This window comes from Triturus cristatus, chromosome 5_2 (assembly GCF_964204655.1).
Source record: "Triturus cristatus chromosome 5_2, aTriCri1.1, whole genome shotgun sequence".
NCBI classification, from domain to species: domain Eukaryota; kingdom Metazoa; phylum Chordata; class Amphibia; order Caudata; family Salamandridae; genus Triturus; species Triturus cristatus.
This window is the reverse complement of record NC_140588.1, coordinates 194,292,573-194,316,073: the sequence shown is the minus strand read 5'-3', so window position 1 is coordinate 194,316,073 and position 23,501 is coordinate 194,292,573. Positions and strand designations below refer to the sequence as shown.

The following is a 23,501-nucleotide window of genomic DNA, read 5'->3' as shown; positions in this document are numbered from 1 at the left end:
TTTTCCAAGCCTTCAGTTGAATGAACTCCATTTCCCAACATTCTTGATAAATCTCACTTAGGTTTTGCGTTGCCTTTGCGCACCCCAGGCAAAAAGGCAACGCAAAACCTTGATGAATCTGAACCACAGAATATGAGTATTCTCAGGCAGTCATTAATTCTGTAAATAACGTATAATTCATATTTTACTCCAAGGCATGTGTGCATTGCTTTCAGTGTCATCCTTAATGATAACATTTTATTTGTTTACACATTAGTACAGAGGTGGCTGATTAAGTGAACATTAACATCATGTTAACTACTTCCCCAATAACAGTCTCCTCAATATTATGATTGGCATCATAGTTTACTACAGTACTTCAGGTTCCTCTATTAGGATTTTTGACTATTTCTTAATGGTTCTTTACAAGGGATCCGTAAAGAGGTAGAAAAATAGGGTTAATGTACCACGACACGTACCTCTATCAACATATACAAGGAAAGCAGTGTAACTCCAAGATTATATACAATGAGGTGACCCCGGAGAGACATTGGTGGTCTGTTCTTCATATATTTTGTGCCAAGCCATATGGAAATCAGATACAGTAGAGTTAAGAAAAATGTAGGTAGATAGGAGTCCAGCATAAGCCATCCTCTGACCCTTTGATCTGAAAACGAAAAACAGATTGAAAATCAGTGACATTTCTAAAATTGTCAATTTAACAGCAAAACACAGTGAAGGAATAGCTACTAAATTCTAAGTGGTTCTTTAAGAATTTATCTTAATGGTGGTGCTCTTAAAGCATTATTTCATAACACAAACTGCATTATCCACGGATACTAATCTAAGTTTCATCCGAACACTTGGAAGTTTGATATCGAAGCCTGGCTCACCCTGTGACACTGGTTGTGCCTCTTTTCTCTCAGCTTTATTTAACTAATCTAGAATTGGTTAAATCTTAAATCAAAATACATTCTTTCAAAAACTGAAAGAACAAATCACTACTACCAGTGTTCAGCCATATAAATATCCATGTCCTACAATCACACAAGCCTTGTTGCCAGATTCTACTGACATTTCTTAATGAAAGGAGCCTGCCTGAAACAATTTTGTAGATTATTTCTGAAGTAAGGTCCAGTCTGAATGAAGATCATTTTGCAAGTGGATTAACATTTGAAAAGTCACATTCATGGCGAGTGCCAACATCACGATGACTTGTGTACCAATTTACTTTTGCTCAGGCTAGTAAAAACATTTATTGTGCCCTGTCCCAGGTAAGAAATGTAATTCAGTCCAATAATCCAATAAATTACCTGTCATGAACAACATTACAACTCATATAAATAAGTAACCTACAATTTGGCAGTAATGTAAGTCCTTTGCTTTCTGGAGGACATGCTAAAATCTGAGTAGAACCCACGAGTAAAAATAATTCTGCCAATCTATCCTTATAGTGGAGAAAATTCGACTGGTTATGATTTTTCATTTAGTTAGAGTTTCCAATATCACATAACTCAAATTATATGACTTATTCAAGCAGATGATTAATTATTTTCTAGAGGACATAAGTGGCACACGATATAAATAAAAGGCTTCTATGTTTTGAGAATAAATGCACAAACCTAACTACTAGCACTATAATCAAGTGTCAGATGATTTCTAATTTAAAATTGTGCAGTTATATTGGTAGAGGATCAATGGAAAACATATTTTCCAATATTATTTATAGATAGGTAGCCATTATTTTCCCTGAACTCTGTTTTCCATTCCTTACTTGACAAAGCAGTCCATATTTACCTCTGTCATTCTACACTTGACAGTCCGGCTCTCTGATTACACTATTATTACAATTTCTTTAAAATATACATAGAGTAGATTTTAGCTCTGCACAGAGACATATTTCTCTATCACTTTGTACTACTGACTGACTGACGTATCTTTCTTCCTATGTGCGCTGCACTATATAAGAGACTTTTTTCATCTCAAAAGTATATTAGATGATCACACATTCAATTATTTAAATGCGAATGCTAGCCAGACCTACTGTCTTTGTCAATGGTTGGTAGTATCTCTTGGGATGCTTCCGGACCATGCTTTTGTCCCTTCTGGCTTCATATAATCAATTGTTCAATTGTGCACTTTATCACCTTGTTCAAATTTGCTTAAGTTTTGGTTTGATATTTGAAGTGTAGATTAGTACTTCATTTAAAATAAATTGCGGTTTTGAAATATGTGTTCCTTAAAGAGGAACTTCTATCCAACAAGTTCTTGAGCATCAATCATCTAGTCACCTTATTTTTTGTCCGTTAAATATTTTTTGCAACTTTAGCATCTGAAAATGAACACTTTGCTACACTTGGATGCATTGGCATGAGTATGCATAAAGTACCAAATTACCATGTTCCTCTTGTCCACTTGAAGTGTTCAAGGAATAAACTGCAAGGGAGGAGAAAGTGAGCTGATGCCAATTGTAAGAAGCTGCCTGACAGAGAAGGAGCAGGAGAGCGCCATATCTTTAGAGATATGGCTCTCGCCCCCCACTCCCTAGCACAGTTGCTGCCGAGCGCCACGCACAGACCTTAGCATCATAGCGCTAGGGTGTGTGCATGAGTCTAGCATAGGTGTTGTACAGGAAGGGTATCCTTCCTGCACAAAATACCATGTCTAGACAAGTTTAAAAGTGTGTTCCACTTTGTATGTGTGCTACACAGTGCAGCATGCATGCAAAGTCGGAAAAGAAAGGAGAAATAGAAACATTTTGTCCTGTTAGCACCTCCTTTGAAGTGGTTTTAACTTTTGGCACTAAACCCTGTCTACAATCCTTTGTAAAAAGGGTTTTGTGTCACAAGGCATGGGTGGTTGCATGGGAAAGTCCATGTACCACGCATGTAATGCTCCTTTGGTACTAAGTAACGCAAACTTTGCGCTACTTTTAGGGTATTTACTAGTGCAAAACAAGTTTTGCTCTGGTAAGTAAATTCCAATACACACATTTTGTGCTGGTTAGCATCACTTTTGTGATGCTAACCCAGCGCAAAATGTTTGAAAATCTATGGCCAAGTGACAGAAGTTTCAATAGATAAAATATTATGGAAATTGGAGTTATGGGCCATTCAATGCTGAAAAAATATTTAGGTGGAATTTCCCTTTCTCATACTCTGGGGCTTGTACCTGGTCACTCCGCTCTCCCCAACTCCAGTGTCGCCTATGTGAATAGCATTGGTAACTCTGGAGATGTGAGCGGGGTGATGGGCTGAGTTACTGGATACTTTGGGAGGGATCCTGAGGGTCCCTTAACAAATAAGGATTTAGACGGGAAATATGTAATTCTGCTTCTGATTCCCCTGGTTTGGTCACTTTGCACAGAGAATTTCACCTGAAGCTTTCCCCTGCTTATAGAAGGTGGAGTCTCTGGATAATACACCTTGAACCTTTGGCGCTCATTCTGAGTCGGCTGGCAAACATGCGACCAGCCCCATGGAAGTTAAAACAGGACTCTGAATCAACCTATGAGCCATTAGCACCCTGCCCATAGTACTTAATATTGGATTCCAAGGTAAAAAAATGTAACAGGCCTGCAGTTTTAAGTTTGATCGAATCCTAAAGTCAAAAAAGTAGAATTAATCCACCATATTGGACCGTTTAATCATTACTGTGAACCAGAAAACTTCATCACTAGCTGTGGTACTGATGGATTGGTGATGCCCTGTGCGGTATTGAACAAGTGGAACATCCTTCAAGAGGGTCGGTCAATGTCAGAGGTCTATCAGACTGCTTACAGGATTCATGCTGCTCAAAAAACTGTACACAGCGTTTAGAATTTAAAAATGTACTCGAAATATGGGTTGTCTCCGTCTTTTGTGTTCATTTTCAGAGCCAAACAGCCTTATTTTAGCTTGGACAGAAATGACATGAAGACTTAATTTTCATGCAGCTCGACACATTCAGATGTTACTGACAAGGAGCTCCCCATGATCTACGCTGGTGAAATATGAAATGCACCTCCACACACCACACGGTGGTATCTTTGTTTTGCTGGAACCTAAGATCCTGAATTATAATGTCTTTGTGCATATATAAATAGTGGAGGGAGGGAGGATCCCTGAGTGAGCTCATTGCACCTCCACACTTACCCATACAAAGTATTTGGCAACAAGGAAGGCTTGAATAATGCCTATTTTCTGGAAAGACATGATTGTACATGGTTTCCTTGTGTGCTTTGATGCAGACTGGAGAGGCAACAGCTGAAACTTTACTAAAAATATATTTACCTATGACAAAACAGGTATGTGGTGAATACAAGCCCCCTTGTGCATCTTCTTTAAGGACAGTGTATGAGGGTTGCTAAGCTGATATACTGTAATCAGAATTCCCATCCTGTTCGTGTCCCTTCTCATTCTCACTGTCTTGTCTGAAAAGCCGGGCTGGAGCCGGAGGGTTTGATGGAATGATTGATAACTGACAACCCTTCTTGCTAAAAATGAGTTCTTTCACATGAATTTGGATTTGCACTCTTGCCAAACATAGACATCTGATCTCCTGCTAAGATTGCTAATGCTCTATTGAAATCACTTCAGCCCTAGTAGATGCATCTGGATATATTTCCCGAAAATAGTGAGTGATAAGCCAATATACTGCCTACTCCCCTCAAAAAGAGCTGTACATACATTACAAACTGTTTATGTTTAAGCCGTAGAATGTGAAGATATATGTCAATGTTGCCATTTGAGTTTCCAATCGATATGCTTAAAAATCCCCTTCCTATTTGAAAATGTTTCGCAAATTGTTTCTCTGTATAAAGCGCTCAGAAGCGCACAACAAACGAGTCTTTGATACATAAAGTTGTAAATAAACATGAGGGCCTGACTTAGAGTTGGATAGAAGCAGATCATCCCCAGATCGTTCTCCTATGTAGGGAGGATTTAAATTCTACTGTAGATGTTACCCTTCATCATCGGTTGATGTTGCCATCTTAGTCGTACGATGAGATCCTTCACAATGAGTCTTTGTCGGACATAAGAACAATTGTTTGGTCACCGACAAGAAACGACCTGAGTTTCATAACAAACCAACCATCTATATTCTGTTTCAAACATTGGCCTTCTTGATTCTTTCAGATTGTATATATAATGAGCAAAATCTACAGCTCTCTAATGATTGTTAAAAGAAAACCTGATTTTACAATGTAGTGTTATATTTGCAAATCAATACAAATCTCCAATAAATCATTACCAATGCTGCAGCAAAAATGTACACTATCTGCAATATTGCTGAAAAGTTGAATCAATATCAGCCCAAGAAAGCATGTGTATTCCCAAAATATACATTTTGTAAAACAATATCTTGGTTCTTCCAACTCAAATGAGATCATCTTGTTCCCGCTCTGCGCGCACCTCTGTTATCGTCTGTTTTATTTACAGGCTTCACCGGTACTGTTCTATGGCACAAACATTCTGAGGACATTTGGTAAGTGAAATGAACTTCCCTTACACTCAAACCTTTTGCCCCAGCCGCACTGGAGATCAGTTATGAGAAGATGGGCTCTCTTGTCACTTTACGTTGAGCATATAGACTGACATCACCAAAGCATTTTGAATCAAAGGGGAGATATTCCTTGCAGTTTGAACTTTTATAGTAGCTGAACAGATCACTTTCCAAACTAGAGTGAAACTAGCCGCTGTTTTTATGGTCTAACGGATTAAACCGGAGTACAATAGTTTAACTGGGGCTTGCGGTGACCCTTATGGCCTGGCTGGTCTCTGGAGCCCGTTTAGCGGGGTGTGCCTGGTGTCAAGCCCCGGGGAAGCGCAACGGCCTGGGTCTTGCCCGAGCGGTGACAGTGGTGACATCTTCCAACGGCCTACAGCATGGCAGTGAGAACATCCTAATGAACCAGGAAAGATTTTTTCTAGCCTCATCAGGGAAGGAAGAAGGTGGCTTAAGAGGAAGCATTCAGTTGAATTCATGCCCTCTGTCTGGAATGTGTAAACACTGTTGCTGAAAAGGTAACGTAGAAATGATTGACGTGACAGGTCCATCTGTGGGAATGCCTGAGTAGTGACATTAACACGTTGTATTTTAACTCCCCAGTCAAGTATGAGGACATAGTTGCTTAGAGGAACATTCACCATGAATTTGTCAGCAAGTGGTTCCACAGGTGATCTTTATTCTCACGACGCCACCTTCTGAACGAAAAGTAAGACACAACCTCCTAATGACTTCCCTTCTAGACTTTACCAATAAGACAAAAGATCTGATTAAGGAAAGAGTGGTGAAGCATAACCCCTCTGAAAAGTATTGGTAATGTAATTTGCTTCATACTCAGATTTCTAACTAGGGTTTACCACCACATGACTTATCATTGCCACAAAGCAGCTCTCTGGTGGAAATTTTACTTATAGAGGGAATTACACTGCGACTCCTTTAAGAGGGATTACAGATCACCAACTACTCTGAATCAGTCCCAGAATATGTACTATGTTCTCAAAAAGAAGTCATATTTCTGCAACTTTTGGTTTTTTGCTGCCTGTCTGTAAACCATATTTTTAATATGCATACGTCTCACATCTGCTTCAGTGTAATCCTATTTTGGGATATGGCCACCTGCATTATTACAAAACAAAACAGTTCCATAAATAGATTGTGCTAGGTTTATTGTATAATGCAAGTTAAAAAATAAGAGAATGAATCTGTTTTGTTTAACCATCCCCTCGTGTTTAATTGTGTCCATCACAGGTTAAAGAGAAAACATGTTCTTCTGAATTTGCAAATGTGATGTATTCAAATGTGTTTTTTGTGTCCTCTCAGACTTGGGTTAGCATCGGTTGTTGGTGTAAATCAAACAAACAGCTTAAGATGGTGTGCTTTTCAGCGTTGCAAATTGTGGAACCCCTAAATGTCACAATATGACATTTTTCATTTCAACAAATGTGGTTAACAGAATGACTGAACCTTAAACAGCCTGCTTAACACTTCCCATCTACAGGGCGATTTGATGTATTTTGTATGGGACTGATAATGTAGCCATCAGAAAAGGAAAACTGACATTGAGAAAAACTTAATAATCTATTCACAATTATTCATTATAATTCAAAAACAAAATCTGCGAACCTGTCTGTGCTGTTTGTTGAGAACCAGGTGGAAACTGATGAAAAATAAATGATTGGATATGTTACAGGCAGGTGTTCTTATGCCATAATTCCCCACAAATATAAGCACCCAATTCACAAATATTTTTCTGTAAGTAGGTGCAACCTACTTCTTACTTTCCAGGAGTAAAGCAGACATAGAGTACTACAAGCATTTGCAGCACAATCAATCTCGCCTTTTATACAGCACATTAGCCTGGGTGCTGAAAAATCTACTGTTCTTTAACATGGAGGGAAAGTAAGCACCAAACTGCATGACACACCAGGTATGGGAACACATGGAGAGAAATATTGCCTTTCAGCTGGAAATGGTATAGTCCAAAGCTCTGTTTTTAACATAAAATCAGGGCCTTCGGTGGTCATTTTACTGAAAATACAAGATTTGAAAAAAATATTATTGTCTACTGGTGCTCGTGGAAGTCAATTTCTATGGACTGGAATCTAGAGAATGCTAAAGTGATTCTGGTATTTTATTGACCTCTGCTGGTCGTTTTCTATTAAGAAAGTTAAATAGAGGCAATTGCCAGGAAAATTAAAAAAATAAAGTCCCTCAGCAGAAAGCAATTCTGGTATTTTACTGACCTCTACTGATCGTTTTCTATCAAGACAGTTAAATCGAGGAAGTTGAACAAGCAGAAAGCAATTCTGGTATTTTACTTACCTCTACTGGTCGTTTTCTAACAAGACAGTTAAATAGAGGCAGTTGAACAGGAAAAAAAAGTCCTTAAGCGGAAGCAGACAATTCCTAGGGCTGATCTCCAGAGCCAAATTAATACATACACATATAAGTACATACTAAAGAACATACAAAAGGTCTTGAATGCTCGACCTAAAAAACGTAGTGAATCGGGCCCTGAGTAAAGATGGCAGTAGGAAAAAATCTCTACCTTTGTGAGAGAAAAGTTGGAGATGCCAGACGTGTCTTTCAAATTTATTATCAAAATTCCTTAACACACTGAGGTTAGGGCTCCTACCTCCTCACATTTAACAACTGGATACAAATTAACCCTGTGACTGTGGAATAAGAGAGCCACAGCTGAAAGTGCCAGCTACACTCACTAAGTGGAGTGGACAGTGGTGTTCCCCTAGGCAACAAGGCCGCCATAGTGGAACAACCCCTCTTGGAGAATATAATTAAGTAAAGAGCCCCTCCACCACCCCTAGGTTCAATGTAGTACATTATTTGAAAGGCATATGCCCACCCCCACTCAGAATACTTAGATCCTACAGACATACACTGAGTGTATTAAACTGTTCTGTAAGCTTAGTTAATTTAAATCTTATATTACTAGATGGCTTCGGCTTATATACGGCAGCTCCAGCGACTCCCCGAGAGTCAATATCAATATAGAGCAAAAAGAAAAATGAATAGATTGTTATAGATGGGCGGCAGATCGGATAGTGATACTGATGGCTATTATCGAATATTTGAAATATATACTGTGTAGAATTAAAGTAGTCATGTATAGTGTACTGTGTATGTCTTGCATTTATGTGCTGTGCATTAGAATATTGCTCTTGTAAACATCCTTAAGTCTGTGTATGAAAATGCCAATAAAGATATATTTAAAAAAAATAAAACTGTGATTGTGAGCAGTGATATACCTGAACTGCTAATAACTAGCACCAGTAGGTCCTCTGGGCTGTGGACCATTTGCTAGGATTTCTTGGTCCTTGCCCTGTCGTCAAATATATGGTGCTAAGGACCAGCTTTCTTTGCATTATCATATTGAAACGAATTTCACTTTTTGATTTGTACATTTTTGGGGGAGTTATTCCCCTGTTAAGGGATTTTGGAGAAGCATTGTAACTTTGCCAATGACATCTTTCAGGCTTGGCCACTGTATCCTTGTACCTTGAAATTACCAAATAATCTGACACATTTACTGCTTTGCTGGTCTGGGAAGTCAATCACAGAGATCACATCTTATCTGTTCGAATCAGTATGAATTGGGTTTAAATCATTGTCTGGCTTATGTAGACCCTTTCTCGCTGAACAGTTCTAATAAAACCTTCTTGGTCTCATGCTTTGCTGCTCTGTGGATCAGCTGTTCAGAATACTAAAGTGCGGGAAGGTAACGACAGAAGATGTGGTTTTCCCCATCAAAGCTACAAAAGATCTGGAACTCTCTCCCCCAAACTTTACAAACGACAGAAAGTCACTTTTCCTTCTGCAAAAAACACTAACGACATTACCATTTGCCCCCTCTGCCTTGCCCCTGGTCACCAGTTAAGCTAAATATGGATGTATTTCTGTTCAAGCATGACAGTATACTAAATATGATTACTTCAATAGACACAATGGTGTCTTGGAAAACACACTTTCTAAGAACCCATATTGCCCACGAATTGTAGAAAGTGCAACCCCTACTTGTTCTTTTCCCTATCACTTCAGCCTCACTTATTTTGTCCTATTCTTCTGGGAGGGGTTTCAATACATCTTGTAGAGGATATGTGTGCTCTACGGAGGTCAGTGTGGAAAATTACATGTTAATAATTTACATTTAACAAGTGTTGTCTATTTTCTAATCATGTTGGTCAGGATTAGCAATGCTGTGAATAATTAATGTGTTCATACTCGTTTGCATTGTGCAAAGTTCCACAGATGTACTGCGTAAAACCCTGCACTTGTTACTTGTCACTTGTAAAATGTAGACACAATTCATTTTATAATGATCTTCAGTGATCTGATTTCTCTCTCAACTTGTCCTGAGTTACTAGGGGCCAGATGTATCAAGCTAAATTGCGTTCGCAAACACTGAAATGCGCAGAGATTCAGCGTTTGCGATCGCAATTTAGCTGTGTGCTATGTAGGTAAGCAAATACCTACTCGCAAAATAAGGAATCGCAAAAATTGCGATTCCTTATTTTGTGCAAGCATTTAGAGAATCGCAATTTGTGATTTCCTAAATGCTATGCTAGTAGGCATCGCAAAGTGCTATATTGCCTTAAGGAATCACAAATTACCACCAACTTCCAGTTGGTGGTAATTTGCGATTTCCTTTAAAAAAACACTTTTTTGCTTTTTGCCATTTGGCACACATACATGCCCATAGGGAATGTATGTGCGCCACATGTGCACACAGCACATTTCAGGGGTGCAACAGGGTGACCTTTTGGCACCCATGCACACTTGAAATTGCGTACATATTGGGTACTCGCAAATTGTGCGCGCAATTCCCATTCATTCCTATGGGCCTTTTGGCCCATAGGGATGAATGGGAAGCCATTCCTTAATTGCGACTCACAATTTGCGAGTTGCAATTAAGTAATGCGAAGGAATCGCAAAACATTTGCTATTTTCTGATTACATCTCGTTTTGCGATTCTCAAATAGCGATTCTCTAAAAATCGTTATTTGAGAATCGCAAAAACAGTCCTTGATACATATGCCCCTAGGTGGCTATTGTGCCTCATGTAAACTATACAGCCAGTATTCTTTTAACCAAGAGTCCTGTATGATGTTCATCACTGGCATCCGTTGGCTGCCCACCACAATGAACTACACACCACTCTCCAATGTGGTTTCATTGCGTAACCTCTCTCCTGTCTTTCTGGAATTTACTCAACCTCTTTGTAGCAGTCCTACAAATACTCACTACAGTGACCTTCAAACAGCTCTCCAACAATCTGTTTTTTGGCCAGCCCAACCTTAACCATTGGGGGTTCTGCATTCAACAGTGAAAGGCTTCAATCAGTCCTCCCTAATGTTCCCTGGGTTGATCCAGATTTGTTGAGATGTAGCTGCATCCCATCCACTACAATATATCTGGTTCCAGATGTATTAAAGGAGTTTGCGATTGCAAACTCTGCGATTTCCAGGCGACGCAAGAGCGCACACGACTCAAGATGGCTGGCATGATGTGAGCTCCGATATTACCTACACAAACGACTATATTTCTATGCTAATTAAAGGTGTTTTGGTTGTTTTTCAGCCATTTTTCTTGTCGGTGAATTCTGTACATGCAGAACTCCCATGTTACAGCCGGCTTAAGTGGCCGAGGACTGCATAAACTCGGATTCAACTTCCTGTCAGGTGACTGGGAGGACGGCTTGCCTGAGGAGAGGAGGCAAGCTTGAGAATTCCCCGTTTTTCTTAAAGGTGCTGTCTTTCATGGTCCCAAGCTCTTAAAGGCATATTATATTATTTTACACTGGCAGGCAGCTTATTTCTTAGTTTGCCTTTTATTCAGCTGAATATTTGAGGTGCGACCTTTCATGTTCACATTTCTTAAAGGCACTTGCAGTAAGTAGCACGTGTCTCCTTTGAATTTTGTGTGGATGTTCCTGGAAGTGCTACTACATTTAAATTCCAGATTAAGTAGGCGTAACAATGTCTAATCTAGAAATGAAAGTTGCCATGCATACGTCCAATAAGAGGAAGCAAACTACTTCACTCCCATTAAATTTAAGGTGATTGAGTCAATGGCGAAAATTCTAGAGAAATTCCAAGCTATTCGTAACAACACTGACACTATGTGATAGCAAATTTATTAAAAGAGACTTAGCCGGTCTGTCAAGGAAAGTATCTGATAATGAAATTAACATTTGTGATACTACAGCTGTAAGCCGGAACTTCAAGTTACACCTGTTATGCATATGTCACACATGCTTTTAGATTTGGAAAATAGAAATCACCAATATAATTTGCATATCTTAAACTTGCTGGAGAATATTGAAGGTCAGGACTGCAGAACCTTTCTGGAAAATGTGATGCCATCCTTATTGAAATTTTCAGAGAAGTTAAAAATAGAAAAGGTTTGCCACATACCCTCACATCGTAAACCTGGCCAGACTAAACCGCGACAAGTCATATTCAAAGTGTTGTGTCATCACCACCTCATTATGATACGTAAAGCGGTCCGGGTAATCCATCATTAATGGATGAAGGCAATAAAATATATATACATCAAGACTTTGGTAAAGAAACTGTAGCATTACACAAACAATTCTCTGATCTGAGTCCTCGGCTTTGTGAATCAGGCTTTAAGTATGGACTGTTCGACTCTTCAGTCATGAGAATATGGGAAAATTACATTTCTATGTCTGTGACTCACCTGCAGATCTGGTTGCTTACTTGGATCTTCATGCTCTAGTTGCGATGGACTATCAGTCTTCTGTATTTAACACAAAGGCCCTGATTACGATGTCGGTCGGAGTTGCCTACAACTGACATCTACACTGGTCAGCGGTTCGAACACCGAAATTAGGATGCAACAGCGCATGGTGAGATTGCAAACTTCCATTTTTCAATGGGAGCTTTTGTGGCGGCCAGAAACCGCCCACGGAACAAGCTCCCATTGAAAAATTGAAGTTTTACACATCGCTGCACCGTGTGGCAGGCACCGCACGAGGTGCAGGGGTGTGAAAGGGGGGACCACATGCGGAGTGCCAGGGGAGGGGGTCCCCATAAACACTTTCTGACAGCTGTTCCATGTCAATAAGGCCGACATGGAACTGCTATCTGAAAGTGCCATCATAATCCTGATGGTTTTAAGGGGTTATGATGCCTTTCTGACAGGCCGACGGGCTCCTTAGTCAGATTCCCCGGGCAGTTTAAACTCCAACGGCCGTCATTGTAATACGGCAGTCGGTGATTAAACTTACAATGTCAGTTGGAAAGCTTCTGACCAGTGGTTGGTGGCTTTCCGACCGACATTGTAATTAGGCCCCTAGAGTTCTGCCACATTGCATTTATAAGCATTACCTTTTTTCAGCAGGTACCATGGCAATCTATCTCCACTTGGATTGTACCTTCACTGTCTCACTTTTCAATTAATGTCTTTACGCCTTAATGATAGCTTTGTTTTGTTTATCATTAATTATAGGCTACATCCTATATCCATTTTTTTTCTCAGTCCCAGTCTTCCATTTTCTTTCTTCTTTTTTCTCCATTCTTCTTTTCTCTGTGGCAAATAATTATACTTTAAGAACTGCCTTGCTAAATGTTAACGACTTGCATTACCCAGTAAAGAGAAGGAAACTTTTAGACTATTTACATAAGTGTAAAGTAGATATATGCTTCTTGCACGAAACTCACATTGATGATACTGCTCTTTCATATATTTAAAAATCGTGGGGTCTCATTATAGTTTCATCACCTGCACAGGGATGCAAAAATGGTGTGGCTGTATTTTTATTGCGAAAGTTACAAATTACCATAGTGAATTGCAAACATGATTCTGATGGTCGATATTATTATTATCATTTGTTAAGTGAAAAGAATCATCCTCTAGGGGACCTTTCAGCGCCGAGGCATCAGACAACAATAAGCAGAGCTAAGTCAAGGTTAGGGATTGAACAACCATGTTTTGAGAAGTTTTCTAAACTGAATTGAGTTAGTGCAGGAGCGAATGTATAACGGCAGCTGGTTCCAATGGTGGGGAGCCAAGAAACAGAATGAGCGACAGTCCAGTCTGGTTTTATGAATCCGTTTAGGGCACAGTAATAACTGGTCACTAGATCTAAGTAGCAGGGTGTGAATATATAGCTGTAGTTTATTTTTCAGATAGCATGTTCCCCTTCCATGCAGGGTTTTAAAAACCAGAGATAAGAGCCCACTTTTTTACGGGCAGCCAGTGCAGAAGGGGCAATAGAGGTTCAGATGGTGAGCGTGGAGGAAGATTGAGTTTAAGGTGTGCCGCTGTATTCTGCACCACCTGAAGCCTAGAAAAAAGGACTTCATTCATACCGACCATTAGGGAATTACCATAATCCAGGTGGCTCACTATCAGAGCCTGGGTGAGGGTTATTCTGGCAGAAAGAGGTATCCAAGTAAACACCTTCCTGAGCATGCGCACCAGGCCGAAACACGTGCCTGATATTCTTTTAACATGTTCATCCATGGATAGGCCAGCGTCCAATAGAACACCTAAATTTATCACACATTTTTTAGGAGTCGGGGGAAGTTCCAATTCCGGGGGCCACCAGTCTAAGGACCATACTGCATGGGCTTTCTCGAACAAGAGAATCTCAGTCTTGTTTGTGTTGAGCTGGAGGACGTTTGCAGTCATCCATTCAGCAATCTTTAGCATACAATTTTTAAATTTGCCCTTAGTGAGAGTTGGATTAGTGTCCATAGTGATTATCAATTGCGTATCATCAGCATAGGAGATGGTGTACAAACCATATGATCTGATGAGCTTTGCCAGAGAGGATATATAAATGTTAAAAAGAGCGGGTCTAAGAATTGATCCCTATGGCACCCCTTTGTCTAGGATCATGGACTTTGAGGTAAAAGAGTCCAACTGCACTACATGCATTCATTCTGATAGGAAATGCTCTAACCATTTTAACGCGTTCCCGCAGATGCTAAACTCCCTCAGTCTTTGAATTAGAATCTGATGGGAGATGGTATCAATCGCCGCTGATAGATCTAAAAGCTCTGGGTCATGGTTGGGGTCCCCTTGTTTAGAACCAGCTTGATAGTGTCAGTGACTTCAATAAAGGCTGATTCCGTGCTATAGGAGACATGGAAGCCCGACTGAGAGAGATCTAGCAGATTTTTGGCCTCTAAATAGGATGTCACTTGGTGATTCACCAGTGACTCTAAGATTTTGGAGAAGAAGGGTAATAGTGAGATGGGTCTGTAATTCCACATATCCATAGGATCGGCCGAGGATTTCTTTTTTTTTTGCAAAATATTTTTATTAATTTTACAATAACAAAGGTCAGACACATCTTCCATTTAACATTTCGAATATTTGCACAATGATTAGTTGCCATAATAGAGGGTAGCGCGGTCACAATCATGGAATGTCTAATTGTCTCTCTCCAGTGCGCTGCATTTCCATTTCCACCGAGGGGGATACACACAGGTTGCCACGGTGTACATTCCATTTTCCCCATTTTCTGTCCCATTTCTTCGGACACCCTCTCGATTTAAATACCTCTTTTTCTGCAACCATACACTTATCTAACTCTCTCACCCACAGCTGGGAAGAAGGCTTCCCCGCCGCCCCCCACCCTCTCGCAATCTCATGTTTGACTAAAGTGTAGCCCAATGCGGTCAGTTGTTGCTCCACCTCCGTGAGAGGATTTTTTAAGAATGGGTCTGATACGTGCTGTCTTCCATTTCAGTGGGAGGGAAGCTGTCTTTAGTGAGAGGTTACAAATGTCTGTGATAGGGACTGTCAGGACAGAGGCCAGGAAGGTGATAACATGTGAGGTGGCCAGATCTAGAGGGGAACCTGTTTTAATCTTATTTAGCAGGGCCTGCACTTGGTCAAGAGTGATGGAGTTAAAAAGTTCAAGAGTAGGAGGATTAGGATTTATCTTAGCTGCAACAGAGTCACAAGATATCTTTATTTCATTATTATTGAATGATCTATAGATCTTACTAATATTCCGTTCACAATAATCTGCAAGATCCTCACAGAGCTTTTAAGACAAAGGGGGTGAGGGGCTGACTACACTCGGATTTGTAAATTCTTTGAGAATTTTGAAAAGCTCTTTTGATGTTGTAAAATTAAAAATCATTAAAAACCCTTACAATCATAAAAGCTCTTTTGAAGATTTTTTTGAAGAAGTATGTCCACACACCAATTGACAAATGTCCCATTCATTTCTTTAATATTTATGCCTGACACATGATCCTATTTTTTGGAAATCAGTTTCCTCAGAAATCTTGCTTATTGAAAATGTACCTCTTGTCATAGCAGTAGATTTTAACATGATATCTGAGCACCTTCTAAATCGAATCTCATCTATTAGTTTCCATCTCCCAAGGACATATGCCCTGTTTAAAGCATTCCTTGCTAATACTAAGTTAGTTTATCATTGGAGACTCAATCACCACCACTAATAAGGACTTCACTTTTTATTCTAATGCTATTTTTTCATATTCACACATTGACTACTTACCTTCCTCTAGGAACTTGTATCAGTCAATTTCAAATCCTAAAATAGAACCCATAACTGTTTCAGACCACGCCCTAATTTATTTTTCCTTAACCCTCAAGGATATTCCCAAACTATGGAGAATGAATGCTGATATTGTATTATCCGATGTTAATCAAAACAAATTGTTATCTGCTATCTCTGACCACTTACATAATAATCAACTGGAGAATACTTCTCACATTACTCACTGGGATGCTTTTAAGGCTTATTTCAGAGGAGTGCCTATTTATATTATGGCACATGAGAATAAAATGTTCAATTCAAAACTTAATATTCTAGAACAGCAAATCTCCAAAACTGAAGGGCTGTTCTTATCTTCCTCTGACATTCAAGTCAAAATGCAAAAACAAAATGTACGATATGAATATAATATTTTGCTTAGTAAATGAGCAGGTCATTTTATTTGGAAACCAAAAATCAATTTCCAATTTAATGCAAACAAATCTGGTTGAACTTTTGCTAATTACTCACAAATCAAAAAGGATCAAAAACAGATACATGTTTATTTCTATCTGCTATGGAAATAGCTGCTCAATTTCAGAACTTTTATTCAAACCTCTATAATAACCTCAAGCGATTCATGATTCTATATTAGATCATTTTCTACTTATGTGCAATTTACCATCCTTATCACAATCTGACAGAAGTACTCTTGATGCTCCTTTAAATATAGAAAAGGTTTGTAATGCCATTAAATCTCTTAATATCAAAAAAGCACTAGGTCCTGATGGGATTTCCGCAGAACTTTATAAAGCCTTTTATAAAATCCTCTCCTTTTACCACTGTTTCAAGAATTTACGTATAAAGCTTCTGTGGAAAGTTCGTTTAAAGAAGCAACAATTATTGTCCTCCCTAAACCTGATAAAAAAACTCTGAGTTACTCTCTAATTATTGCCCCATTTCACTTATTAATCAGGATTGTAATATTGATGCTAAAATTCTAGCAAATAGACTCACTCCGAATCTATATCATATTATTCATCCTGACCAAACTGGCTTCCTGAAAGGTAGACTATCTTCACATAAAACTCGATTACTATGTAATACTATCTCTTCCCTTAAGAACCTAGAATGCCCCATAGGCTTATTAGCTTTAGATTCTGAAAAAGCATTTGATAAAGTCAATTGAAAATCTTTATTTAGAACTATGCAAAGATTTTGTTTTGGTGAGACATTTATTTCCATGGTTAAAGTATTGTATTGTTTACCAACAGCAAATATTTTTGTTAACGGCATTGCTTCCCCTTCTGTTCCACTATTTAGAGGCACTAGGCAGGGATACCCTTTGTCTCCTTTACTATTTATGTTGCCCATTGAACCTCTCATATTTGTTCTTCTCGAAAAACATAGGCATTACCATCAATAATATAATTCTTAAAATGTCCCTAAACGTATTACTGTATCTGGACACACTTTAAATATTCATAAAACTGATTTTCTCCTTTTAACATATTCTGTACTGCTGATATGTTGCATGGCACAAACATTATTTGGAATAATATTGCTATTAAGTATCATGGTATATATAGTTTTAAATACAATTAAAAATACACTTGATTTCAATTGCAAAAAATGACGGACTTAAATGTCTGAAAAATTGGATAAATGTCCTTCCCTCAACTTATGTTGGTGGGGGAGAATTGGGACAATTACAATGGTGATAGTCCCACAAGTGTTATATCTATCATCAATGTTGCCTGTTACTTTTCTCTCATCTTTTTCATAAATATGAATGAATCCCTTGCTAAATTTATCTGGAATAACAAGATCCCTTGTACGAAATACAGTCACATACAAGCTACTAAATTAGAAGGGTGCTTTGATATTCCAGATTTTAAAATATATAATAACTCATTTTTAACTGTGAAAAGTGTTTCTTGGTTTTCTGATCTTGGGTCCCACTTGGCACCCTCCCGGATCTTACAAGAGAGAAATACTGTTGGGCCTTTCCCTCTACCAGTTCTACTCTTACTATGGATCTTAAGAAAGCAACATTTTCTTTGCCAATTAACAGCACTACTAAAATAGCTGTATTAAGTTTGGATGCAACATTTGGTCATATAATTATAATTTCTAAGAAGATATCCCTATGGAACAATCCTGTTATTAAATTGAATACTCTGATCTCGTACTGGGACAACTGGATTAATGTTAGTATATTTTACATCTCAGGCATTTGCTTCAGTAATATGTTTCTATCATTTTCAGCTCTACAAACTAATTATAGGTTACCTGCTTTCTAATATCATAGATATGCTATATTGTGTAATGCAATTCTCAATGCTTAGAATTTATACCTGGTTCTAAGTTTCAAATAGTGAGGTGTTTTTTAGTATACATAGTTTCACAGGTCATGTTGCTTCTAAAATATATTAAAACAATTAACCTATACAAACTCTCTCAATTTGTTGAGGATAAGTGAATTCTGGAATCCCTTCTTAAATAATAACTATTCTCTGCAAAGGTGGAAATAAAATCTGGTTATGTCACATTTCACATTGGTTTCAATCTTTCATATGCCAGACCAATTCCATTATATTGAACAATTGGTACTGGACTCTTGTTAAATACTATAAGGTTAACTTAATTGATACTCCTGTTTGTTGGAATTGTAAAACTGAACAAGGCTTATTGAAACATGTTATTTGATTGTCCAGTGATATCTAATTTCTGGTCTAATGTCTGGTGTAAAATCTCCCAAATTCTTAATATTGATCATTCCATTACATATGAAATTATTATAGGTAAATCATCACTCATTTTATTCACAATTTTATATATAGATGCTAAACTATTTGATTTACTAATTTCTTCTACTATGAAATCAATTACTATGAATTGGAAATTTGCGATTAATATATCTTAAACTACCTGATGGGACTGGATATTACATTTGAGAAATGGGACTGAATTTTCATTCAATAAGAATTAGAAGCCTCTTAATCTCACATAATCACTTTGGAAGACTTTGGATGTTTTTCTTAATGCTAGTTAATTGCTTAAAGCAAATTGGTTTGTATTAGAAAGTATTATACATGTAGCCCTTTACTTGTTTTAGCTCCTTTTATGGATTTTATAATGACTGTATTGAGCAACACTTTCTTTAGTATTTCTTCAAATTTACACTAAGAAGTATGACTATTTTGCTGTTAGTTTTTGTATGTCTTCCTATTATTTTATTACAAAGCTCAATACTATAGTTTGAACACGCAAACCCTGCAATTTCCAAAATCCCTAGCTGTCATGTTCAAAGAACGTTTTACAACCTGCAAACCCTTTTCTGACTCGTGAAATTATTTTTCGACCCATACCAATTTGGAAGGGGTGTGTCTTCTAAATTGCGATTCAGTTTGGTATGTGTAAATGGTTTGCAACCATAATTCTGGTCACAAACCACTCACCTGTTTCCGTCTCCCCAAAGGAGGTGGTAACTGATTCGCAAAGGGGTGCCCTTGAGATCCCTTTCGGGAATTGAAGTGACTACCTCAGGATGAGTAGGCAGTGGCTCATGGGACTACTACCTGCTTTGGCTGAAGTTTTCCCAGACGAGAATTCTATTTTTCTAAACAACCCCACTTTCATTGCAGAACTCAGCTGCTTTAAAAAAACATATATAGTTTCCGCTTTGGAAATGCAAGTACAGCGATGGTGGTCTGCTGTCTATTGCAGGCCACCCTCCCAGTGTTTGTAACCAATCACAGAGGTTCTCAAACTGGGACCTGCCTGTTCAACATTCATTAGATACGTTGTTTTCTGACTTTCTGTGAATGATGATTTTGAGAAACTGACCTAAGGCCAGTTCACAAAATCAGTTTCTAGTCATGGAACGTTGGTGCACAATTTGCGACCACTTTTTGCAAATGATATCTTAGTACATTTGGTCCTCAGTCTTTTCTAATTATCTTGTTGACTTCTCATCCCTCTTTTATTAGCAATCTAATCACAACAGCTATACAGCAACTTATTTTCAATTATAGTTCCACATGATGGAGCCCGGTATATTTTCTTTTCTTTTTTTTTTGCTTCCCAGCTCTGTGTTCCATGTCTTATTTTGGAATGTTGTTTTTTTCACTATTAGAGCTCTGGGATCCCCTTAGCTGTTGAAAGAAAACCCTAAAAATCACATACATTCTCCTCGTCCCTTCAGCTGTGACAGCATAATTTCCAAATAAGATCTGCCCTTTTTTTAAATAATGTATATAAGGTGAGGTCCATTCAACCATGGAACAAACATAAAGTAAATAGTTGTGGTAACTAACTACTGCAATATAGCATATAAAAACTATCAAAGCTAGTTTTTAGGATTTACGTTTGATTCAATAGTTGACATAGTTCCAATTTTACTTTTTCATTTTTATCAGAAAAAAGCAATGTGTCTGTATACTGTTGACCTCTAATTACAGCTTTGCTTAGCCCTCTAATATTGGAGGGGTGTCCCCTCTGGAGCCTTCTATTGTCTTTCAACTCTTGCTCTAGTGTCTCTGCCCCAGGCCCCTCTGCCTCCGTCACCTTTACCTCTGCCTTCGCCCCTCTGCTACTGACTGCTCCCTCAACTTGTGTTTTTCTAAAGTCTCAGTTTTACTCCCTTTATTATGTTGTCCCCTTGCTGCCTGTACTTCCTTCCCCTTCAGGTCAGATACTCTCTCCTCAACCTTTTGCTTTGTTACTTACCTTTGTATTCTTTTTTTGCATCACTGCATGTCCTCTACTGTGCCTACTAACCCCATTTGATGTTAGGATAAAAAAAAGACCCCCACAGCTTGTTATTCTTTTTCTTTTCTAGTTCCTTTCCAGTTTTTAGTATGCAAATTATAAGGTTTTTATTTTTCATATAATTTTACTGTTTTTCACATTTAATGGAAATGTTTCTTTTTCCACAGAAATCATTTTATTTTCGTGGAATTGTTATTTCACCAATTTAGTATGTGGATCTTTTTTAATTGTCTTAGTGTAACTGGTGCAGCCATTGTTTGCACCTGCTAACCATGCATTCACATTGTGCTATTGTATCATGTGTGAAGCCTCGTTTTTATGCCTGGGTAGGAGGCTAGGATTTGTAATTAGCTTGCTCAGCAGTGACAATTTACATTTCTGAACCAATTTGAAGGTTGTTCTCATACATTCTCGTGCCTTTAAAATCCTACACCTGTGTTACACTTTTGTTTTAGTATCATCACAACCTCTATTGGAGCCCTGCATACAAAAATCTATACATTCTTATCTTGTTTCTGCCTGGGCCCATTTAGTTCATTTGGGGTGCTGTCTAAATCCATTGAGGCTCATCTCTGTGATTCACAGATATATTTGTTGTTTGTTAATAACACTTAGCATACCTCAAACTGGTGTGTGGCCAGATTTTCTTTATTACCTGGTGTTTTTCCAAAATTAGATAGTAACCAGTCTGTCAGGCTGGTGCTCTCCATTTTTTAATTTCACTGAAATGAAGTAGAATGTTGAACAATCACAGCACCAGTCAACACACACACTCAGGCAGCTATATAGTGGTGATAACAGCCCTGCATACATAAACGTATACATTTATACCTTGTCTCTGCCTGTGAAACTTTTGCGCATTTGGGGTGCTGTTTGAATCCCTTGAGGCCCATGTATGTGATTCACAGATATATATTTTGTTTGTTAAAAACACTCAATAGAATTCGAATTGGCAAGTGGCCACATTTTCTTTACAAGTGCTTCTCCAAAATTAAACTGTCAGAGTTTGTCAGGCTGGTGCTCCTTATTATTTTCATTTCACTAAAATGATATAGAATTTGAAAACAGCACAGGCCAACACACACACTGTGGAAGCTACATATTGGTGACAACAGAAAAACAATCACCCATGCACAGAAACAAAATATGCAGACACTTATGCAACATGACGTTATGTGGATGGTAGACTTGCTCTTCTGATTTCCCCTTTAGTACCTGCATCGTGTGCCGCAGGGGCAGGGGGTTGCCTTGCTGCTGCCTGCACTAACCCTGTGTACTGACCTTTGCTGCCTGTGCTGTATCTGTGCAAGCAGAATTAAAGCTGAGAAGCAGCCCCATAGGGGTAGCAGGTAATTTACTAACTCTCCACCAACAACCCATTAGAGCCGTGCCTGGCACGTGACATTCTCTACCATAACCTTCTACTGGCCACATATGGATCCCCTGGAACTCCTCAATCTATTCAACTACCTGCTTGCTTGCAGTTAAATCTGACAAGTGAATGGCCCTACAACTAGTTTATTGGCCTTTCAGAGGTGTGTTTATCATGTGACTATCTCCCAGCTGGGCCTAAGAGGTGCCACTGTGGACTGACTTTTGCACTGGTTACGCAGCCTTTGAGAGATTAACTAAGGTGTCAATCTTTGAGAGGGGTACCTGACATGTGGCTATCTTTTCTTCTGTTCTACCAGTCTTTCAGAGGCCCCTCTGGCATGTGACTGGCTGCATTCCAGTCCATTTGACATTTTAAAGGAACACCTAACATGCCTAACATGTCACTTACTCTGCTCCAGCCCTTTTCCGAAGTGACTGACTCTGCCCCAGCCTACTTCAGAGGAATTTCTGGCATGTAAGTAACTCTGCTCCAGCTCTAGAGCACTTTGAGGAGTATGCTTCATGTGACTGACTATACCTACTGGCCTATGTACCGTAGAGGAGAGTCTGGCATATGTCTGACAGTGCCCTAGCCCTCAGGTTCATCAAAGTCATGCCTCACAAATGTCTGACTCTATTCAAGTCTACTGCGTTTCAGAGGTGCTGGCCTTTTGAGAATCGTCCGCGTCCCCTACTGGTCAGTATGCCTTCTAACATGCTCTTCTGATGTAAGTACTACTGAAAATGGTGAATTATGCAAATAAAACACATATTGTTAAAGCCAGGATATGTATCCTTCACAAATGTTTAATGAGGAGAGGCTGCCATGTTTGTTTTAAATACAATAAGGGAGCTGACTTTAGCAGCACTTTTTGTCTGGCAAAAGACAAATACTGTAGATTCCAGAAAATGTTTTCCCAACTCAGCAAACAAAATCAGCTGAATAAAACAAAGAAATGTAGACACACCTCTGTATGTTCGTTAGACTCACTGCTGCACCAATAAAAGTAATTGTGCAATGGGGAACCTCCATGTATCATGAACACAGTTACAATCAACCAATGGCTGATGAAAACCATAACTCACACATACAATATGCAGTGACTGACCTCACTGCTGTTCGCAGTACTGTTTACAGGAGACCAGGGATACCACTGTTGCTGTTCCTGCCAGACCTAAAAATAATGAAGCTACATATTCCTTAAGAAAGAGCAGCATATCTTATGCTGATGTGCCCCTCCGGCAAGGCTATCGAGGGTTTTAACACCCACGCCCATGATTTCATGTGGGATTCCATCAAAAGATTTCAAGGAGAGGAACTTAAGTCGTCTGTAAGAGAGGCAGTGGATGCCGCACTAGCTAAGAGGAAGAGGGACACCCCAGCTGA

At 38.8% G+C, this 23,501-nt stretch overlaps 1 protein-coding gene across 1 annotated transcript in view; it reads right to left on the bottom strand.

Moving 5' to 3' along the window:
• The window catches only part of ELOVL2 (ELOVL fatty acid elongase 2), a 422,911-nt gene that overhangs the window by 159,982 nt on the left and 239,428 nt on the right, over positions 1-23,501 (bottom strand). The window contains exon 3 of the mRNA XM_085606971.1: positions 459-646. Within this exon, the coding sequence (XP_085463097.1) occupies positions 459-646 (188 nt within the window). The remainder of the gene's footprint in view (positions 1-458; positions 647-23,501) is intronic.